The sequence below is a fragment of the Periplaneta americana genome, chromosome 2, assembly GCF_040183065.1.
Source record: "Periplaneta americana isolate PAMFEO1 chromosome 2, P.americana_PAMFEO1_priV1, whole genome shotgun sequence".
NCBI classification, from domain to species: domain Eukaryota; kingdom Metazoa; phylum Arthropoda; class Insecta; order Blattodea; family Blattidae; genus Periplaneta; species Periplaneta americana.
This window is the reverse complement of record NC_091118.1, coordinates 22,850,991-22,875,709: the sequence shown is the minus strand read 5'-3', so window position 1 is coordinate 22,875,709 and position 24,719 is coordinate 22,850,991. Positions and strand designations below refer to the sequence as shown.

General features: G+C 35.7%; 1 protein-coding gene across 1 annotated transcript in view; it reads left to right on the top strand.

Annotated features, from left to right (window-relative positions):
- Positions 1–24,719, top strand: part of LOC138716178 (ATP-binding cassette sub-family G member 1) — a 126,172-nt gene that overhangs the window by 84,999 nt on the left and 16,454 nt on the right. The window contains exons 5-8 of the mRNA XM_069849019.1: positions 5,513–5,658; positions 10,089–10,327; positions 19,413–19,538; positions 20,097–20,230. Coding sequence (XP_069705120.1) covers positions 5,513–5,658; positions 10,089–10,327; positions 19,413–19,538; positions 20,097–20,230 — 645 coding nt within the window. The remainder of the gene's footprint in view (positions 1–5,512; positions 5,659–10,088; positions 10,328–19,412; positions 19,539–20,096; positions 20,231–24,719) is intronic.

The window sequence follows — 24,719 nt, the reverse complement described above, 5'->3', positions numbered from 1 at the left end:
CAATTAATTATTGTGAATACCCACATTTAGATACATTTATTTTAACATTATTTCATTTCTCGTTCTCGTTGTCGTTTCCGTTCCCGGTTTATTGTGAACCAGCCTTTAGCATTATATAAATTGCGTAATGTCACTAGAAGTAAAGCGCTCTCCTCTAGACCCAAGGATTGAGGTTCAACCTCTTCTGGGGTCGGAGTTTTCCGGCACGTTAAAGACTTCCAAACCTAAATGAGGCCTATGAACCAAATTTCTCCTTTCTTGCGTCCTAATAATACCTTAGTTGCATACTAGGTGGCGTTTGAGGCGATGAGCTTACCACTTGCTCCTCTGTACACTGGGTTTAAAGATAACCAGGTGCAGGTATTTATGGAGATTAATTTTATCATTTGTGTTTTTTTAATATTGGTGTCGGCGGAGATTGTTGGAGATTGATTTATACTCTTGGCGGAGATTGATGGAAATTTTGGAAAATACAATTATTTTGGAATTGGAGTATAAACTCAGTATGAATATTACTTTCCAGACAATTAATATGAAAGGGTCCACACCTGTGGAGTAACGGTTAGCGGGTCTGGCCGCGAAACCAGGTGGCCCGGGTTCGATTCCCGGTCGGGGCAAGTTACCTGGTTGAGGTTTTTCCGGGGTTTTCCCTCAACTCAATATGAGCAAATGCTAGGTAACTTTCGGTGCTGGACCCCGGACTCATTTCACCGGCATTATCACCTTCATCTCATTCAGACGCTAAATAACCTAAGATGTTGATACAGCGTTGTAAAATAACCTACTAAAAAACCATTAAAGGTGCGTTGGATTCTGGTAAAGGTGCGGTATGACCATATGACAATATTTGTTGGATTGAGACTGTATTTAATATACATTCATTAAAAATGAAAAAAAGCTTGCAGCCATCAAATTAACACTTTCAAATTATTAGTGAAATGTTGAATTCTCCGTCTTTTGAGTTCACTAATGTAATCAGAACACCTGGAATACCATGTAATGTAGCCTACTTGGGTATATAACAAATTTCAGTGAAAAAAAAAATCCGAAAAAAACTCAGAATATGAAATTCGCTATAAAATGACGCAATAGTAATAATTCGCGAATGTGTTCATATTTAGCTATTAGAACTCTATTTCGCGATTTGTCGCGATTGTTTTATCCGCATATTATTAATCAGAATCACTTAATTGGTAAAGATTAATAAAAATCTATTGCATATCTAATATGTCGTGATTTTCGCGATCTCCATAAATACCTGGCTCCGAAGATAACTGACCTTTAATAATCGATAGTGATCGATAATTTGTTCGTGTAAGTGTGGCTTCTTTAGTTATTACTTCTATGAATAGATGGCGAAGATAAGAGTCAGTGTCGCCAATAGTATATAAATATACTCGCATTGTATAATTAAAAATGTCATCCCCCTCTAATGATTGTAAAAGTATTAGGTTTTGCGGGAAGCCACTGATATTATCAATTATGAGAATAACTTACACATAATCTACATTATCATTTCCCCCCCCCCAAAAAAAAAACATTTTTACCAGGTCCAGTAATAATGAAACCTATCGAGAACTAGCGGAACTATTTCAAAGTTTGTCAATTTTTTTTTTTTTTTTTTTTGCCTTTGTTTCTGACTTATCCCGTATTTAGAAAGTTCGCTTACACGATCACAAAATCGTAGGTCAGATATCTTTGAACGCCAATCCACCTGACGGCAATAAATGTAACTAAATTCCTTGTAGGTACTGAAACCTCCGTCAAGGGTATCTATGTTCCGGCATCGGAACGATGGGTTAAATACATACGTACAAGTTGTTTAATGAGTTTACAAAACTTGTTATGTTAGTAATTTCTCCTTAGAGGCAGTGAGTATTTGACATTATCATGGTCTTTATCATTGTCATCTCGTCGTTAGTCTTGTTATCTGAGACGTATTTTCCAAGCAGCAGCAACAAAACGTGTGTGCCTTCCAAATCGTTCCAACGCTCAGAAACTTTAACTTCGCACATTTTTATCTTCAGAGCTCTGTATTTAGATCATCTTACATTCCCCAGTTCGTTGTTTAGGCTCTATTGCTTCTTTCACCATCACAAATCTTCTCTTCCTCTTCTCCATTTCATAATATAGTCGCTGAAGACTGTACTCTCATCATAAATTCTTCCATCTACTTATTTTTTATCTGCACTGTATGGTTTAAAGTTCAAGTTGTTTAGTCAACTGTCCGAAGACAGGTTCAGGTTAATGCTTCTTTAAATGTTCCAAGTACTGCCTTTTCATTTTGTCGTTTTCTTCACAGTTCAGATTTTACAGTTTCTTTCGGCAGCTCAAATCCGTTTTTTTTTTCTTCTCTGCTATATGGTGTAGAACAGCGGTGACCAAAGCGGGTGTCGTGATTACATCGTATAATCACAGACATTCAAACGGGTACGAGGAGTTTCCTGTACATTGCTATGTGTTTCATTCAGGAACTGAAGGCAAGCAGTGGCGGTATCATGTAGCTCTACAAGCTCTGTCTCTACAAGCAGTAAGAGGTGGTTTCGTAAAGAGTGAGAAGGAGAACTTTTTTGTTGTTCTATCGGACAAATAGTAATATGCGTTACAAGAGCGGTATGTTGAAGTTTTCATGTTTGAGGAAAAGTTTGAAAAAGCGAAACGTAGTTGAGCTTTTTTAATTTCCGAGAATTGAAAGAAAACATACCGCTCGTGTATCGTACATTATTTTGTGCGAAGTTCGTTTATTACATACCTGAAAGAGGAATTTCTAATTAGTTGCAATGAAATCTCCATCTTGGTTTCTGTTCAACGACAGCAAATTTGCAAAACAAAAATATCTATCTTCAACATTGTTCCTTTAAAATGTTTTCTGTGTTTACTATACTCCAGCAGGCCGTGATATATGTCTGTCTTTTTTTCCCCCCGTCTATGATGAGTCTGGAATCTTGTTGATTTTTTCACGGCTTCCTTAATGTTACTTGCATCACGAATGCAGTAATTTTAGTGGTGTTGTAGAGTTTACTTAATTTTTTCAAATAATAAAAAACAATAATTAACAGTGCAATTCAGGTGAAATTGCAGTGGTAAGTTTCCAGTTCATAATTATTACTATATTGAACGTCTCTAAAAATAATATGTTAAAAGCCTAAAGCAGTAAAGTCAATATGTCACTTAAGCGGTAAGAAGAGGGAAATTGTTATGTGTGTTACGTTGGGAATACTGAATGTGGAATTTTAGACTTTCCGCGGATTGGTTTTGTGCGGAAACCAAGCAAATACGCACGACCTCGCACAAACGTAATATGTTTACTTCCTCAACGCTTCAATTAGGACTAGCCTATATAGAAATATTAATTGTCACGCTGAATAATGTATTATTATTATTACTGACCGCTAAGTATGTGTTTCTATAATTCTTCTGTAAGCGCATAAGTATTGATATTTTTAGATCTTCTCCCTAGGTGGATAAAATTATTAGGTTTTATCTCAATTTTAATCTTCTTAATCTTTAGATGAGAGTAACTATTTATTAGTTATTCACTTAATAATGATATTGTAGAAAAACTGATTCAATATTATGTGCCAACGAACTGTTAAGAGCCAGGAATTCACATGTCTTAAATCATAGCCAGGAAGAGAAAGATGAGATAAATAAATGTAAGGAAGTCAGCTACCTAATGGGGTTTGAAATATCTCGTGCTGTAAAGCCTTTTAATAGAACATACTTTCTCAAAAGAGTAATGATTAAAATAGTCTAAATAACTTGTCCATAAGAAGTTTTTAATTTTGAAAAACTACGAATTTCTCGACCACGTATCGAAAGAAGAATTAAAAAAATTCCTGGTTATATTCAAGAGGAAGGTTAAAAAAAGAAGCAAGAAAAATCGGCTTTTGGTGACAGCAGTGACATAACTGATACAGCAATGCTTGAGATTTTTATTAGCGGCATTAAATGGTGGACTGAGTTTATTCGGAATAAAATAAATGGCTTTCCCAAAACACGCTATGAAATGTTTCATATAAAACAATTTTTATCTCCACATGGAAGCAAAAACGAACAAAATTATATTAAACTTTTTTGTTTGAAATATCTCAAAGAATAACCCCCTCAAATTGATGACTTTTCTTACGGTTCAATCTATATATTGCAATTAAAATTATGAAATGAGGAAAATTAGCTGAAATACTTGAAAATGATATGAATTAATGTGTTCGTGCATAAGTTTGTAGCGTTTTCGTTGCTATGTTAGTGTGTCACTATAGTACTATTAAATAAATGAAAGTACAGAAAAACGCTAGGAACTTTTGCACCTATCAAATACATAACATTATAATAAGAACGGGCCTATATGAATTATCACCAAGAAAAATATCCGAAAAATAATTGGTCTTCATTCGGAAAATAATCGGTTCCATAATCGAATAGTTTCCAATATAATCGAATAGGCGATCAAATTTCTTTCGAATAATTTCGAGAGAAAAATTGTTCCGAGGTCGGATATCGAACCCGGGACCTTTGGTTAAACGTACCAACGCTTTACCAACTGAGCTACCCGGGAACTCTACCAGACACCGATCCAATTTTTTCCACTTTATATCCAGAGACCTCAAAGTGAGCTGATAACCGTCAAGCAACCAACATTGAGTGCACACTAACTCTGTGTGACTTAAATTGTGGTTTTATGTTAACAAACAGTGACGTGTATTATGGAAATCAAGCTTTCAGGTATAACTCCCTGTAAAGTTTATTTGAATAATTTCGAGGAAAAAAATGTTCCGAGGCCGGGTATCGAACCCGGGACCTTTGGTTAAACGTACCAACGCTCTACCAGCTGAGCTACCCGGGAACTCTACCAGACTCCCTTTATATCCATAGACCTCAAAGTGGGCTGACAACCGTCAAGCAACCAACATTGAGTGCACACTAACTCTGTGTGACTTAAATTGTGGTTTTCTGTTAACGAACAGTGACGTGTATTAAGCAAATCAGGCTTTCAGGTATAACTCCCTGTAAAGTTGATTTGAATAATTTCGAGGGAAAAATTGTTCCGGGGCCGGGTATCGAACCCGGGACCTTTGGATCGGTATCTGGTAGAGTTCCCGGGTAGCTCAGTTGGTAGAGCGTTGGTACGTTTAACCAGAGGTTCCGGGTTCGAAACCCGGCCCCGGAACAATTTTTCCCTCAAAATTATTCAAATCACCTTTACAGGGAGTTATACCTAAAAGCTTGATTTGCAATTTTCTTTCGATTATCCTAACACTAAAACTTCTTATAGAGTATAAAATTCTATCTTTTTCAGCATGGTTCTTCTGCAGTTACAAATCTTGTATGTTTGTCATTCACTTCGTCATTTTGTGTTTGCACTTGTTTTGACGTCGTGAATCTTTCCACTTACTTTTTTCGTTATGTTTTCACTTCATGGATTGTTATTTTTCTGCAGTCTCTGGTGCTACTGTAAATGCAGAATATTTATATATAAAAACAGATCAAATAAGACATATCTTGCTTGCAGATCGATGAGATTCTGAGCACACTCGGCTTGTCGGAACACAAGGACACTCGAGCGGGGAGGCTGTCTGGAGGTCAGAAAAAGCGACTCTCCATAGCCCTGGAGCTCATCACGAATCCTCTGGTGCTGTTCTTGGACGAGCCCACAACGTAAGTGAAAGTATTCACACATATAGCAATCCATTACCGGTAGTTAATTACTTCATTTATCAACGACTTTGCAGCCCTGTTCTTCTTCTTCTTCTTCTTCTTCTTCTTCTTCTTCTTCTTCTTCTTCTTCTTCAGAAAAACACTTCGTAGTCTGATATGAGACATACACAGGGTACGAATCAACTGAGGGATGGGGGGGATTTTCCTCCTGTTGGAAAGTTATCTCATAAAATCATATTAACATCCTTGTCAGGGATAAATTCTATCCCCCCTCACAAAATAGAATTGTTTTATACGAGTATATGTACTTTATAAAGTATAAAGTAAGCAAAGAGAATAATATTGATGTATTATCATCACCGGCAAGCTGACAACAATCAATAACTTAGGAATTGCACAGCTTATCTTATTTATTTATTTATTTATTTATTTATTTATTTATTTATTTATTTATTTATTTATTTATTTATTTATTTATTTATTCTGGTGTAGTTAAGGCCATCAGGCCTTCTCTTGCACAACACCAGGAATACAAATACAATAACAGAAATAAAAAGGAAAAAAAAAACACTATAAACGAAGTAAAGTCACACAAAAATATACACAGGTTGCAGTCACACAAACTTTAAATGAGTGATTAAGTATAATTAATTGTATCCTAATTAACTAACATAAACAAGAAACTTGCGATTTTAATCTGGAGTAAAAAAAAACACAAATCGACACTTCTAGCAATATCTAAAAAGCAATAAACAAGACAAAATTTTCCAATTTAATTTCCAATATCTTAAGCCTGCTCATGGATATAATTATTATTATGACCAAGATGCAAGACAAGCAACTCAGTGCGACCAAGCGTTGAGCTGTATCGAATGAGGGTAATGATCATTTTATGTATGGTATGGTATTCTCTATCTAGGATTCTATCCCACCCCCTCATCAGAAACCTTAATTCGCACCCTGGACACACAGAAGGCTGGACTAAAATAAAAATAAATCCCTTATTATTTTTTTTTGTTTCAAATAGTCTTTTAAATTCTTTGAGTAACTTCAGTTGTTTTTTAACATTTTACATTTGTTTTTTCTACAGTCTTTTTTGTTATATTTTTGTTGACTTTCACACACCGAGTTTCATGGGTCCGTGGAAGAAATAACATAAAATTTAATAACATTGCTGACAATAGGAAAGGCAAAATCCGACACACAGTTCAGAATTTTCATTTAATTAATTCCACTGAAATATTAAGAAAATAAAGTAGTAAACTGTTATTGCATTTTGATGTACTCTTAATCCCTGAACATTTTTCTTTATAAAGTTTTCCCATGAAACATACATGAAAGATAGTAGGTCTACTTAAAAATAATAGGCCTAATATTGATTTCCCACATTAAATTCCTATGTAGTAAACTGTTTTACATAATGTACTTATACATAAATAATATCAAATAAAAATAATTTATAGTACAAGAGAGTAAAATTAGATTTTATCCGCGAGTGAAACGAGCGCATAATAGTTATTTTAAGTGCATCTTTATTGCGCGAGTGGAAAGATTTAAGCACGAGGCGTCAGCCGAGTGCTTAAATTACACGAGCGCAATAAAGATCACGCTCACAAGTACCATACGTAATTTTATCCATGACCATAACGAAAAATTATGTTTTATAAAAGAAAATATGTTGAAAATAAGTCCTCATATAATCACGTATCATGGCATGGATTTTAGAATCGATACGTGTACTAGATAGGTTATGATTTACTAGTCCATAATTAGTGAAGAATGGTATCTGAGGCGTTGGATAAATAACAAATTATAATTAATTATGTAATTTTAATATATAATTTTTCACTTTAAACGTATATTTTCGTCTCTTTGAAGTTTCGGGAGAAGTGTTCACGGGACTAATGTGATTAAAATAATTTCACATTTTACTTCTGTAAACTTAAGAGGAATATTAAAACGTAATTAATCATCGTGTCTGTTTAGCTCAGTTGACTAACACGTGTTGTTATAACGCAACTTCAAAATGTATGGATTTTATTGTTGCTAATGTGTTGGTTGTCATTGAAAAAAAAAAAATTAATTCGCTGCTGTGAATTTAAAACTTTTTCCCGTGATAGTGCGTAAAGTTGCATTTTACCCACTGTTATTAGGATGTAAATTGAGCCTTTAAAACACTAATGCGTAAAATAGTAAGTAGTCACTTTACGCACTGCTACATATTCATTATTATTATTATTATTATTATTATTATTATTATTATTATTATTATTATTATTTACTGGCTTTTAAGGAACCGGGAGGTTCATTGCCGCCCTCACATAAGCCCGCCATTGGTCCCTATCCTGTGCAAGATTAATCCAGTCTCTATCATCATATCCCACCTCCCTCAAATCCATTTTAATATTATCTTCCCATCTACGTCTCGGCCTCCCCAAAGGTCTTTTTCCCTCCGGCCTCCCAACTAACACTCTATATGCATTTCTGGATTCGCCCATACGTGCTACATGCCCTGCCCATCTCAAACGTCTGGATTTAATGTTCCTAATTATGTCAGGTGAAGAATACAATGCGTGCAGTTCTGTGTTGTGTAACTTTCTCCATTCTCCTGTAACTTCATCCCTCTTAGCCCCAAATATTTTCCTAAGAACCTTATTCTCGAAAACCCTCAATCTCTGTTCCTCTCTCAAAGTGAGAGTCCAAGTTTCACAGCCATACAGAACAACCAGTAATATAACTGTTTTATAAATTCTAACTTTCAGATTTTTTTACAGCAGACTGGATGATAAAAACTCCTCAACCGAATAATAATAGTCATTTCCCATATTTATTCTGTGTTTAATTTCCTCCCGAGTATCATTTATATTTGTTACTGTTGCTCCAAGATATTTGAACTTCTCCACCTCTTCAAAAAATAAATTTCCAATTTTTATATTTCCATTTTGTACATTAGTTTCGTCACGAGACATAATCATATACTTTGTCTTTTCGGGATTTACTTCCAAACCTATCTCTTTACTTGCTTCCAGTAAAATTCCCGTATTTTCCCTAATAGTTTGTGGATTTTCTCCTAACATATTCACGTCATCCGCATAGACAAGCAGCTGATGTAACCCGTTCAATTCCAAACCCTCTCCGTTATCCTGCACTTTCCTAATGGCATATTCTAGAGCAAAGTTAAAAAGTAAAGGTGATAGTGCATCTCCTTGCTTTAGCCCACAGTGAATTGGAAACGCATCTGACAGAAACTGACCTATACGGACTCTGCTGTATGTTTCACTGAGAGACATTTTAATTAATCGAACTAGTTTCTTGGGAATACCAAATTCAATAAGAATATCTTATAAAACTTCCTCTTAACCGAGTCATATGCCTTTTTGATATCTATGAATAACTGATGGACATTATTATTATTATTATTATTATTATTATTATTATTATTATTATTATTATTATTGGTTCTGTATTATTACATGAAAATCGAGGGAGACTGTTGTACCTTTAGCATAGTGTACCTTTGTACATTTTTTGTTTTTTAATTTTTGCTGCTACCTAGAGGACTCAAAATGAAGTAGATTGTAGAGAAAGCCGCTAAGTAGTTCTGGTCGTAGTTTCAGTTTGATTTATTGCAAAGTGTGAGTTCCGTGGACAAAACAATTTTTTTAGTACCAAAAGTAAACATTTCGTTCATTGATGTATGTTTTCTAACACAAAACCAGATTGCATTTGTTGATATCTTTCAAGTACAGTGTGTTCCCTATCATCTGGTGAGTAATAACATATTTTAATTTCCATGATTTATTTGACTCTCTAGTTTACGGAGCCATGTTTGTTTAAACGTGCACCCTCTTGTACCTTTGAATACAAAACATCTTGTACCATGGAACAAGTCCCAAATTACACGATACTATCGGTTTTTGTTTTTCTTTTATTTTAAGGTCATAAGTCTGGAATTAAAGAGGTCCCCAATTGATTCGGATGCCTTGAAGAAAGCTATTGAAGCAGTTATTGCTTCTCCAGGAAATAAAATCTAAATCAGAGAAGCCTGCTCTGGTTTATGATTGAAAATACATTTTAAATATGATTGTCAGTTTTTACAGCTATATTCCCTCCTATATTCCATGTGTTCCAACTTACAAGAGGGTATGTTCCAAGGTGCATGATCCTGTTGTACCTTCGAACACATTACATATCTCTTCATTTTATTTTTTCCATCCTTAATAGATCTGTAAAACAGGAAAATACATACAGGAAGTTGTAAAGGAATCTTCAATAATTATTTCAAGCATTTTTTCATTTAAAAATTTTCATTTCCCAAAATTAAAAAAAATAAAATGTGAAAAATGTTCCTACAGCATTACTCGTTACGCCTACTGTATCGATGAACTTGTATTTGTTTCATAACCGTAAGTGTGTGTTGCATGCTGCAGGGGCCTGGACAGCTCCTCGTGCACGCAGTGCGTGTCCTTGCTGCGTATACTGGCGCGTCAGGGCCGCACCATCGTGTGCACCATCCACCAGCCCAGCGCCTCGCTGTTCCAGCAGTTCGACCACGTGTACGTGCTGGCGCAAGGCCGCTGCCTGTACCAGGGGGCCACGCAGCAGCTCGTGCCCTACCTGGCCAGCGTCAACCTGCCCTGCCCCATGTACCACAACCCCGCCGACTACGGTGAGTGACTACCTTCACGATATTCCGAGAAAATCGCAATGTAATGAGCGTTTAAGGGAACTGGGTAGTGATACTGTGCGATTAAAAAATTTCAATACAAAAGTTTAGTTGAATATTTCTAGGCTTCTAGTGCTCAGAAAGGAATAAAAATTTCCAGGTTTATACAATCAATCATTCTGAATTCAGTGGTATTAAAGACAACTAATTAGTTTCGTATACAAGTGCAAAAGAAAGGCCCTAACTGATAACCTGTTTTCCAACTTTGCTAGGGTACCTCATTCTTCAGGTGCACATTACTTGCTACTGTCTTAATTCATATACCTTGTATTTTTTTTAAGTTATCCAGTATTGTGTATTGTAAATTCCAAAGCAAAATTTAGTTAAATATTTCACCCCTAGTCAAACAGAAAAAAATACTGAATTTTGTTTAAAATTTTTTACAATTTTTTCAATGCATATACATTTTTTTCTCGTGTTATGTGTGTGACATTCTTAAAACCGTAGGTCTACAATGTAGAACACAGGCTGCAGAAAACACTGTAAAAATTTCGTGTAAATTGATTCAGTAATTTCAGAGAAAAATGCACTTAAGTTTGAAAATGTCAACTTATGGAAAACCGTATAAAAAAAAAGAATGTATGAATTACATGCACCGCCAAATTTAAAGAGGTCATTTAAAAGGCTTATCTGCAGAAATACCCTCCGCAATATTTATATTGTTTTAAAGACCAGTTTTGTAATTTATTTTAAAACACAAAATAAAAAATCGGATTTTTGACCCCTAATCACTACCTGGTTCCCTTAAGACTCCCTTAAAAGTTCAAGGAGCCTACCTTCCTTAAATGAAGTAAGGTAGGTTTAAGAATAGGAAATGCTGTATAAGGAGAATTAAAGGTCAGATTTAAGTGAAGGAACGTTAAAGGAATGTCCGAGAATTCCACCCTTAACCTCCTACTTCCTTATCTTTTTCTTACTTCTCCTTCTCTTTTACAGTCTTTCTGTTTCTTCATCTTCGCCACCTAGTCCACCATTTTATCCTTCGTATCCCCTCCCCTCTCCTCTCCTCCTCCTCCTACTCCACATCCACCTTCGTCTCCATCTATCTTAGCCTTCCCTTTTCCCTTTTTCTCTCAGTCTTTCTTCCTCCACTTTATTTAATTTCTCCTTTGTATTTTTCTCTCACACCTCATCACTCATCTTTTCCTTCTTCACACAGACTTGTATTATCTCTAATTTGCATTTTATTTCACGGTGTTTTCACTCACCATATTTATTTCATGAATCTTCTCTTCTCTTCTCTTCTCTTCTCTTCTCTTCTCTTCTCTTCTCTTCTCTTCTCTTCTCTTCTCTTCTCTTCTCTTCTCTTCTCTTCTCTTATCCCATCTTTCTCGTCTTCACCTTATTTCCCTTCTTCCTCGTCTTCACCTTATTTCCCTTCCTCCTCCTCTTCACCTTATTTCCCTTCTTCCTCGTCTTCACCTTATTTCCCTTCTTCCTCGTCTTCACCTTATTTCCCTTCCTCCTCCTCTTCACCTTATTTCCCTTCTTCCTCGTCTTCACCTTATTTCCCTTCTTCCTCGTCTTCACCTTATTTCCCTTCCTCCTCCTCTTCACCTTATTTCCCTTCTTTCTCGTCTTCACCTTATTTCCCTTCTTCCTCGTCTTCACCTTATTTCCCTTCCTCCTCCTCTTCACCTTATTTCCCTTCCTCCTCCTCTTCACCTTATTTCCCTTCTTCCTCGTCTTTACCTTATTTCCCTTCTTCCTCGTCTTCACCTTATTTCCCTTCTTCCTCGTCTTCACCTTATTTCCCTTCTTCCTCGTCTTCACCTTATTCCCTTCTTCCTCGTCTTCACCTTATTTCCCTTCCTCCTCCTCTTCACCTTATTTCCCTTCCTCCTCCTCTTCACCTTATTTCCCTTCTTCCTCGTCTTCACCTTATTTCCCTTCTTCCTCGTCTTCACCTTATTTCTCTTCTTCCTCATCTTCGCCTTATTTCCCTTCTTCCTCGTCTTCACCTTATTTCCCTTCTTCCTCGTCTTCACCTTATTCCCTTCTTCCTCGTCTTCGCCTTATTTCCCTTCTTCCTCGTCTTCACCTTATTTCCCTTCTTCCTCGTCTTCACCTTATTCCCTTCTTCCTCGTCTTCGCCTTATTTCCCTTCTTCCTCGTCTTCACCTTATTCCCTTCTTCCTCGTCTTCGCCTTATTTCCCTTCTTCCTCGTCTTCACCTTATTCCCTTCTTCCTCGTCTTCACCTTATTTTCCTTCTCCCTCGTCTTCACCTTATTTTCCTTCTCCCTCGTCTTCACCTTATTCCCTTCTTCATCGTCTTCACCTTATTCCCTTCTTCCTCGTCTTCACCTTATTTCCCTCCTTCCTCGTCTTCACCTTATTCCCTTCTTCATCGTCTTCATCTTATTCTCTTCTTTTTCGTCTTCACTTTATTTTCCTTCTCCCTCGTCTTCACCTTATTCCCTTCTTCATCGTCTTCACCTTATTCCCTTCTTCATCGTCTTCACCTTATTCCCTTCTTCCTCATCTTCACCTTATTCCCTTCTCCCTCGTCTTCACCTTATTCCCTTCTTCCTCATCTTCACCTTATTCCCTTCTCCCTCGTCTTCACCTTATTTTCCTTCTCCCTCGTCTTCACCTGATTTTCCTTCTTCCTCGTCTTCACCTTATTCCCTTCATCATCGTCTTCATCTTATTCCCTTCTTCCTCGTCTTCACCTTATTTTCCTTCTCCCTCGTCTTCACCTTATTCCCTTCTTCCTCGTCTTCACCTTATTCCCTTCTCCCTCGTCTTCACCTTATTTTCCTTCTCCCTCGTCTTCACCTTATTCCCGTCTTCCTCGTCTTCACCTTATTCCCTTCTTCCTCGTCTTCACCTTATTTTCCTTCTCCCTCGTCTTCACCTTATTTTCCTTCTCCCTCGTCTTCACCTTATTTTCCTTCTCCCTCGTCTTCACCTTATTCCCTTCTTCCTCGTCTTCACCTTATTCCCTTCTTCCTCGTCTTCACCTTATTCCCTTCTCCCTCGTCTTCACCTTATTTTCCTTCTCCCTCGTCTTCACCTTATTCCCTTCTTCCTCGTCTTCACCTTATTCCCTTCTTCCTCGTCTTCACCTTATTTTCCTTCTCCCTCGTCTTCACCTTATTTTCCTTCTCCCTCGTCTTCACCTTATTCCCTTCTTCCTCGTCTTCACCTTATTCCTTCTTAATCGTCTTCACCTTATTTTCCTTCTCCCTCGTCTTCACCTTATTTTCCTTCTCCCTCGTCTTCACCTTATTCCCTTCTTCCTCGTCTTCATCTTATTCCCTTCTCCCTCGTCTTCACCTTATTTTCCTTCTCCCTCGTCTTCACCTTATTCCCTTCTTCCTCGTCTTCACCTTATTCCCTTCTTCCTCGTCTTCACCTTATTTCCCTTCTTCCTCGTCTTCACCTTATTTCCCTTCTCCCTCGTCTTCACCTTATTCCCTTCTTCCTCGTCTTCACCTTATTCCCTTCTTCCTCGTCTTCACCTTATTCCCTTCTCCCTCGTCTTCACCTTATTCCCTTCTTCCTCGTCTTCACCTTATTTCCCTTCTTCCTCGTCTTCACCTTATTTCCCTTCTTCATCGTCTTCGCCTTATTTCCCTTCTTCCCCGTCTTCGTCTTATTTCCCTTCTTTCTTTCTTAATCTTTTTTCCCTTTCTTAAGCTTCACTTTTCCCTTCATTATCTTCAACCTTTCCTACCCCTTCATCCTTTTTAATTCCTTCTCCCTTCCCTCTCTTCTTCATCTTCTATATCTTCTCCTTTTTGCTCTTTCTTCATCTCATGATTGAACCACAGTCCTGTTTAGTGAGAAACCGTTAACAGACCGAACTTAATGACTTTTTGTTTTCTCCTGAGAAAGCACTGTATGTATTAGTTAACTGAAGTTTTTTGTGAATAGTTGTTAATTCGGAGAAACAATAAATGAGTTTGCATGAGAAATGAAATTGTCACGAGAAAATGTCTCCGACGCAATGCCAGCTTCGCTCTTCACAAATCAATGCTATTGTTATTGGGATCTGAACCCGGATAACTGACTTACAAAGCTGACTTTCTTTCCGTTTGGTTTTTTCGCTTATCTATGTTTCCCGTTTTGCTAAACAATTAGGTCACTGTGAAGAATGTGCGTCCAGTCTGTAATCTTAAAACAGTTGTCAACTTGTTGTGATAATAGGACATTGCCTTGTTGGCCCTTGCAACACTGCGTGCTATTTTATCTTCTGTAACTGAAGACTAGAATTAAGGCTAATGGTGACAATAAAACACCATTTCCGTGCTGATACTTTAATATTATTTGAATATGGACAATAGCTAATTATTCTGGTAAAATTATAATTATTACTGTGGGAGAGACAAATCCTAGAATTCTAATGAGAAAGAGGTAATCACTAGAATCCCAATGCTGTAGTAATTTCTTAAATTATAAGGAGTCACATTCATAATTTCTTAAAAGTACAACTATCCAAATTGTAACATGAACACAATTGTTGGATTTTTTAATTAGAAACTTTCCCCATTTGTCACGAGGAAAAAGTACTCTAACAATTGGATACTTTAAATAACAAAGGTGCTGAGTGCCAAATTAATGATTCTGAGATACATTAAGAAAACTGTTTATTTGATAAAGTTTGCGCGGTACATACAAGACAATTTCTCTAAAGATAATGGTGTGTCCGTGAATCAATATGCTGGAAGTGAATACCTCAAACAAACATTAATAAAACTTGAAAAAAATATTTTCTTAATAAAATTATGAAAAGTGATATGTACCATTCTCATATTAATAGTGCTATGTGCCTCGTCTTTGTACCTGTTGGATTTGTTATTTACTACAAAGATTGCTGTAGAAATCCTGATGTTCTTGCTGAGGTAGATATAGAATCATAGCTTTCAAATCTTTTAATTTCTCTTCCGAAATTGAGTGCTCTGGAGGAATAGCCTCAAAGAGAGCTGAAGTTATATCTTTCATCCTCTCCGCTTTCTTCAAAACTTCATCCTTTTTTCCAATATGAATATCACTGTGAGTTTCTTTAACAGTGATTGAATTTAAATCGCTACAATCAATGCTTTTGCTCACTGCTTTGGAAATATTAAGAGCCTTGGTACAAATTATGTTGTCCGCCACAGTTTGAACGTTGAGGAAATCCATACTTTGCAAGGAAACAACTTGGATTGGCTTCACCATCTTAGCTTCTTGCACTATTTGTTGAAGTTCGCTAGGGATATACGCTTTTGTAACTTTTTTCCTTCTCTCTATCAATGCAAAATCTGAATCACGTGGGAGGAAACTGTGCCCACTCACAAGGAACCGCTGCTCTATGTATTCAAACAATCCAACTGCCACCAAGAAGAGGACATAAATACCATCATGCGATTCTTATTTTGCCCACCGCAGTTGTCACGCCATATTATCAGTCTTTTCTTCTCAGTGATTCTAATATTCAATACCTTCAAGAGGCAAGATGCAATTTTATTTCCTCCCCTGCCTCCTATATGCTCGTCCCACATACATATCTACGATTGAAGGGTATCACCAACGGAGATGCCAAAGTTGTAGCATGACAGCTGACATCGATAAAACATTTCGGAGTGTGTAAAAGTTGGCACAAACATCACTTGCTGCAAATCCATTGAAATGCAGCACGTTCTGCAGTCGGGAAGCTGAGATGCACTGATATCAGCCTTTAGAAGGTCCTGTGCTTTCTGTGCTTTCCGATGATGTAACTCTAATCTCATCTTTGCATTCCTAGAGTCTGAAGTTCCTCTTTTGGTTTCAATATTCAAGACATCACATATCTTACATGTGTCTTTCCTGGGTCTCTGAACAGAGAGGTGTGGAAATTCTTTCAAGAATATGCTGCGATAAAACATGTAGGTAACTCTTGTCTCAGGAACTATTTTCTTAAAATGCGAATGAAGCCTGCTTATATTTAAATCTGGACTCAAATACTCCTTATGGGACCTAACTGTGGTATAATGACTGACTTCACGGGGAAATGAGTTTATGTGTTCCTTTACTTGCTTCCTGTCTTCTTCATACTTATTTTCTGCATGTTGGGTACGCATATCCTTGAATGTGGTTTCACCAAATTTATTTTTTTTTTAATTATGACATGAAGTCGTTTCCGACCAAGCGCAAATACATCCATGAATGTGCATTTGCAAACACGTAACATGTCACCTGTGCCATTTGGGAGGGAGTAGAAAACTGATCCTTGGCGACGACTTGAAGCAGGATCCTCATATGTTTCATGCCAGTGACGAATTACTGACCCAACATGAATAAGGACCATCAAAAATGTCTCTTGTATAGAATGATCCTGGTCATAGAACTTCGTAAATAGCACACGCTTTTGGTCAGGTCTAAGGTCTTTGCATTTGTACTTGCACTTGGACGTCACCTAGTCAGATATGAAAATGCAAATGTTTATTACAAATATAATGAAACTAAAGTAACGTCCATAATCATTTATTTAACTTAAATCACTTCTTAAAAATTAATTTAATTTGGAAGCATCAAGAATTAAAAAAAAAACTAATAACATACATCGTTAGAATATTGTAATAATATACATAATAACAAGTTAAGCATATATAAAATTCTAACTTCTGATGTAGGAGCTATCTTTGGAGGAATTTCAACATGTTTTCCAGTTCTATACGATAAGCCCTTGGTCTTCAGTTTTTTTGTTCACTTTTTTTTTTATGAACCATTGCCTTTCTTGCGGTGCTTGTTATTCACTGCTGTATTATCATCCATAACCTAAAACGATCGTCAAGGCAGTATAAGAGGGCAGCCAATATTGGTTTTGAAAACATTCTATACTTTTCTGTTATATAGTAGCATGTTACACAACATTATACTTACCAAAAATTACACCAATCACTCAAATTATATTTTGTTGGTTCAAACAACTAAGAACAACAGCCATAAGCTGCACAGAACTTGCGTATTATCAGCTATAACCTGCAAAAGTCACCAAGACAGTAAGATAAGAGAGTCGCTAAGATTGTTCTTGAAAATATTCCACACATTTGTATTATATAGCAGTACATTACAATATAACATCCTACTTACCACAATGTTTAACGATCACCAGAAATGATTTTTTTGTTTTAAACAACTAAACAGTCACAAGCTGCGCAGCTAATGTATACAGTCTGGCGACACCTTTCTTGCAAAACATCTTCGGAAGTTCACATTCGTGCCATCTTGTGACACAGTTTTCAACTACTGGCAGAGGCCTTGGAACATAGCACTTTTCATAGATGATAAAGCTTGGTACATATCACCATTCTAATATAATATCTCATTATTTTTAATTTTGGCACTTACCACCTTTGTTATTTAAAGTATCCAATTATTGGTGTGATTATATAAAATAAAATTAATATTACACGTATAAAACTTATCGAAAACTAATAAGAGTGTGACAAAGATTTATGCAAACATAGAAATATACTCGTAGAAATTTACATCTGTAAGTTATGACAATGATTTTTTAGAAGAGCTAACAACACAATAAATTTTAATTTATGGATTTCTAGACTATGTGTTTCGGCATTCCTAACATTACTGTCAACAGGTTGATTAGATCTGATATCCCTAAAACACCGTACTTACCAAACAGTCCTAGAAATCTAATAGTTCATGTAAGAAAAATGTGAGAATATTAAGACATTCCCCTTGTTGTACAGAGTGATTCACGAGAAGTTACTGCTACTTTCGAAGCATATTTTCGAAGACATTCTGAGCAAAAATTGTCATATAAACATGGGTCCTATTCTCAATATTTTCAGAGTTACACTAATTTGAAGTTGTTTGTAAAATACCGGTAACTTTTTTCTTTAGTTTTAAGGGTAGAAGATATTATTTCAATATACATAATGTAGGTATTTATTTTGTAGGTCTAACAAGCTACAACCCTAATATACCGAAGGGTAAAATAGGATTACAATATTTGGATAATAATAATAATAATAATAATAATAATAATAATTAGACGTTTGAGATGGGCAGGGCATGTAGCACGTATGGACGAATCCAGAAATGCATATAGAGTGTTAGTTGGGAGGCCGGAGGAGGGAAAAAGACCTTTTGGAATGCCGAGACGTAGATGGGAAGATAATATTAAAATGGATTTGAGGGAGGTGGGATATGATGATAGAGACTGGATTAATCTAGGGCCCAATGGCGGGCTTATGTGAGGGCGGCAATGAACCTCCGTTTTCCTTAAAAGCCAGTAAGTAATAATAATATTATTATTATTATTATTATTATTATTATTATTATTATTATTATTATTATTATTATTATTATTATTACAAATAGAGAATCAAGTACTCAGAAGTATCATTTCTTTAATTGGCTAGTATTCTGAAACTAAAAATGTGTTGTGAATACCATAATTGCTTCGGACAGAAATTTTTTTCGATTTTTAACTATAAAATTATATTTTTCATACACACAACAATTGTTACAAATCACGCCACCCTTGCAAACTCTTAGGACTGTACATTAGGATGCAAAATTGAACTCTAAAGAATAAGTTGCTAAAAGTCGTATGATTTGTAACAGTTGTGATAAGTGCGTAAGAATAATGTAACTTAAAAAAAAAACTGTACAAATCTGTACAAAGCAATTACCAACACATATTTAGCTTCAGAACACTAGCCAATTAAAGAAATGATACTTACGAATAATTAATTTTCTATTTGTAAAATTCTTTTACCCTTAAAACTAAAGAAAAAAGTATTTTACAAACAATTTCAAATTACTATAATTCTGAAAATATTGAGAATAGGACCCATGTTTATATGACTTTTTTGCTCAGAATGTCTTCGGAAATATGCTCCGTAAATGACGGGAACTCCTCGTGAATCATCCTGTATAACAGTGTATGCCCTACTTTTTAATATATGTTCACACATCATAATGAAAAGAAACTGTGTGGGATACGATATTTTTGGTGATATTGTTGCATGGCAAACTTGACAGATGTTCTTTGTCAGTTAAATGACAAATATGGGTCTTATTTTTTGTTGCAGTTATTGAATTGGCTTGTGGCGAATACGGGATAGAAAAAGTTGACAAAATGGTAACAGCTTCAGAAAATGGTCACAGTCTAACATGGTTCCGGACTCCAGCAGATGTCACAGACGAAAAAACAGCAAGTAAATAATTTGATTTGCTTTTTTTATCCTATTATTATGTAACAAAGTTTATATTATTTTAATGTACCGAAGTACATATGATATTTCCATGCAGATATTCTGCGTCATCATATGATGAAAGAGTAATGGAACGAAGAAAAATTCTCTCCGGCACCAGGATTTGAACCCAGGTTTTCAGCTCTACGTGCTAATGCTTTATCCACTAAGTCACACCGGATACCCATCTCGGTGTCGGACAGAATCATCTCAGTTTAAGTTCCAACTCTTGGGTTCCCTCTAGTGGCCGGCCTCTGCACTACGTCATAGATGTCTATGAACGTAGGACTGAAGTCCACACATGTGCTGAGGTGCACTCGTTATGAGTGACTAGTTGGTCAGGATCCGACGGAATAAGCGCCGTCTTAAATCACGAAGTTTTTCTTTGCTAAATTCCGGGAAAAAAAATGCACAGAGTATTCGCATATATACGGAATTAAATTACAGAAAGAGAGTGGAGTAATCTTTTTTCCAGAGAAAAATACACATAAATTTGAGTACCGGTATCTTTTATCCTTTCAGTTGTACCAATGGTCATTTCAACAGAACCAGTGAAAAAATCTAAAGCTTCTCATCGTGGACTTCAAGAAACATCAATGTGGAATCAGATTAAAGTGCTGATCAGGAGAGGATACATAAAGACAAAGAGAGATCAGGTGAGAGGAGAATTATATTTAGAGCAGGACTGAAAATTATGTAACTGATGCTTTCACTAGAACAGTGTTGTGAATTTCATAAATACTTTCATTTTAAGATAGCGATCTGTGCTAGTATTTGTTGTAAATAAAGCTTCTTGTTATTTTAATTGATACGAAACATAAAAACCATCGCCGTCAAGGTTACTGCAGTGATAAACTCCACAAACAATGCAAAGATTTACTTTTCTTTTCTGGAAATAATCATGTTAAACATTTTCAATGTTGTTGGCCAAGTGTGAACTCTAGTTTCGTATCTGATGGTAAGTGTGATAACCATTTGACCACCGAGAAGTAGTATCAAATAAAAAATTATTATTAAACAAAAAAAAAAAAAATTTAAATATAAAATAGGCTGGGATAAGTGAGCCACAGTTTTATACCTCCAGAAATAAACCACATAAATATAATATCTTACCTTTCTTAAATTGGAATGGTTTTAATTAGTGCTTTCCTTCTGGAGAAAAAGATGACGGAACTCTGTGTAGAATGGATTATAGCAAATGAGGAGACGATTACTGTCTAGTGCAGGGCTTGCCAAACTTTTCATAGTGAGGGCCACATTAACCATCCGAGAAAGACTCGCGGGCCAAGTCACGTAAGTTTAAATTAAGTCTAATAAACAAAGCTCATAAATAGCATTAGTATTCAAATTTTGTGTTTTATTGACCTAAAACCACACTTTCAAACTGTTTCCTTTTTTCATTCAACTGGCAAGTTATGTTTTTGGCAATATCTTCCACTCTGCGAGCAACTGTATGTAGGCTACCAAAAGGCTAATTTTCTTAAATAAATCTACTTCCTCAGGACAAATCTCCTTTGCCGCCATTGTCATTCACGTATGTAATCGTGAAAACTTTGTACCGTAACTAATTCAACAGTTCATAGCATAAATACACGTCAAAAAAATGACTTTCATACTCCATCGGCAAGTCTATCGTGCTATCAAAAAGGAGTGCATTATATGGCAGTAAAAATTTTTAATAGCCTCCCTATCGATATAAAAAATGAAACTCAAAACATAAAATTATTTAAGGCCAAATTAGAGAAGTACCGGTACCTAATTTCTCACGCCTTCTATTCTGTAGGTGAATTCATGACATTCAATAACACTTCATGAAATTGATACTAAAACTATGTGTTGTACTAGTAGACTATATTGTAAATCTCGTCTGTATATATTTCATCTAGACTGTGACTATAAATTAAGATTTTATAATAGTATTACGTTTTTTGACTTGTTCCATATTCTAGCTCTAAGCATGTATGAATACCATGGAATGTTAATAAATACAATACAATACAATAAATTCACCATCACTAAAAGATTTTGTCCTTTTCGCCAGTTCATGCGAAACTAGCCATTGTTGCTGCTTCATTGTCTGATCTCTGTTTCTTCAAAATATTCTGTAAAGATGATAGTCCACGCTTCATTGCTTCGAATTTATCATCCCGTAACTTCCCCGTAAATTGTGAAAATTTTGAAAAATGTTTGATTTCATAATGCCTGCGAATATTACATTCTTTAAAGACAGCAACTGATTCGTTACAAATCAGACATAATTACTTTATTTCCAGTTTGAATCATAAAATAGTTCCAACTTCATTGTTATTTAAACACAGAACATTTCTCTTTTTTTTTCTTTCCCTGCCATAATTAAAGTTACGCTGTAAGAACTACTAGTAAATGCTTATGGATTAACCCAGAGTGCTAATACTATTCTTAACTGGATAATATTTACCACTTCGCATTTCCACTGCTCTAATATGTGTGAACGTGTACCGAAAGAAGTCACTGTTGTCAGCTTACAGTGGTGCAATCTCTGGTTGCTCTGTTGCCACACTTCGATCTTGGGCTGGACAACCTATGGTCGCCTGGATGCTGAACGCTTGCAACCAGTAGCCTGTATTGTAGCAACATCATTGGTACCGCAATATACGAGCAATTTGTTTAACAATCTGGGCCTCTGATTTGATTTCATCGATCGAAGTTCGTCAATAAATTAATCTTCTTTTTATTCTTTTATTGACTCTTAATTTTTTTCAAGTTAGTAAATGGGCCGAACAAAAGTAGTCGCGGGCCTGATCTGGCCCGCGGGCTGTAGTTTGGCAAGCCCTGGTCTAGTGCATGGGAATCTTGTCATTTTTAATCTCTTTCTCGTCCAACTTAAGTCTTATAATGTCGAAGTGGAGTTCAAAGAAAAATTATGTTAGAAACATAATTACTAACACATTTCTTGATTACTGGTACATGATAAAAAATTTAATACTGGTACTAGAAAGGTACCGTACCGGCATCCCAACAGAAAAAAAAAGCATTAGTTTTGATATTGTCTAGTCTTGATAACCTCAGTACGGGTAAACATTTATTTTCAAATCATCTTCCAGTCCACTCAAGATCAGAACCCTACTTGTCACTATTTCATTTTTTTCATTCCAATATCGCAATGACCCAGTTCCCCAGAATTTTGGGGTAACTAGATCATCTTCTTTCTTACTCTGTGTATTGCATTAAGAAATCATCTGCAAAACAGGAAATCATATTATTTTCGTTTCATACCTTGAAATGGATAAGTGTTGGCAACACGAAATCAATTTCCACGTGTATACAGTAAAAAATGTTGAGTATATGACCCAGATACCTCACTGCCCCATCTTAATGAAATGAATACACACTAATACTCGATTTCCCACAAACGTCTTGTTGTTTGCAACATCACTGCATGTTACATCAATATGCATTACCAGTATGCTAAGTTTTGCTGTTAATTTAGAATATTTTGCATGAAAACTTGTGACTGGCATATCAGGTCAAGTAGCAGATAAGTAAATGTGCTTACATTCCGAAATGACTGCTGAGGAGCGTGTGCAGTGTTATTGAACACGCCTTCTTCTCGTGTATTCCTACAACAGTACAATAAATCCTTCAAACTTCTTAAATGACTACAGCATGTTCATAATGCATGTGTTCGATTTATTTGCAACATCCATAGATCTGACCGTATCACACCTTCACTAAATATCCTGTCCTGGGTCCATCTCAAAAAGCGCAAAACTATTCACTCTCTCACTTTACTCTTCAATATTCTTCAAAACTCTAACCCTAGCTACTTAGCTTCTCGTTTTCAACATTTGTCCTCATATCACGAAATAGATACTCGTTCACAACACCATATCACACTCTCCATTCCTAAAACAGAACATCCTTCTACTCTTCATCTTTCACCGTCTCTGCAGCTCATCCCTGGAACTCTTTACCACAACATGTCAGAGACTGTCGGACATTGTCTAGTTTCAAAAATAAACTAAAATTGCACTTTTTCAATTCAAATTCCTTTCAATTATAAGCCCTTTTCTCTGCGATAGTTTTGTAAAAATATATATTTCTTTTCCTTCCTTTCCCCTTTTTTTTTCTCTTGATCACGAGATCAATTTATTATCATACCCTTTTTATTGTGAATTTTATTTAATTTTCGTATTTCTTTTCTTTTTTATTATTATTTATTACATTCCATTGTGTTATATTCTTCCTTACGTTTCCCATATTAACCATTTGTACTAAATGAGTTGCTTTTACTACATTCCAATGTATTTTACTTTCTTTTTTCTAATATGGTATTATTTTCATGTTGTTTAGTGTCGATTTTGTTATGCTATTATTATTATTATTTTTTTTTTTTGTAATATGTTAGTATTTCCCAGAACAATTTTTCCCTCGAAATTATTCAAATCAAATTTAGAGGGACTTATACCTGAAATCTTGATTTGCATAATACACGTCACTGTTCGTCAACAGAAAACCACAATTTAAGTCACACAGAGTTAGTGTGCACTCGATGTTGGTTGCTTGATGGTTGCCAGCTCACTCTGAGGTCTGTGGATATAGAGGGGAAAAATTGGATCTGTTCTTGGTAGAGTTCCCAGATAACTCGGTTGGTAGAGCATTGGTACGTTTAACCAAAGGTCCCGGGTTCGTAGCCTGGCCCCAGAACAATTTTTCCCTCGAAATTATTCAAATCAAGTTTACAGGGAGTTATACCTGAAAGCTTGATTTGCATTTTAGTATTCTGTTCTTCAACTTTTTGTTAAATTTTCACTGTTGGTATATTTTGTGACCTGGTACCGGTAGAGTGTAAGAGAAGGCTCTATGGCCTTAACTCTGCCAGTATAAATAAATTATTATTATTATTATTATTATTATTATTATTATTATTATTATTATTATTATTATTATTATAATAAGTTCAACTATTCGCTATCGAATGCTGCCATAATAAGGAAGGACTATATAAAGGATCTCGGTATATATCTTGATTCTAAATTGTACTTTCATGACCATGTTGATCATTTATTTAATCATTCATTAAGAATACTTGGTCTCATTAGGTCTATTACTTATTCCTCTTCCTCTCCTGATACACTACTTACATTATATTATGCTTTAGTAAGG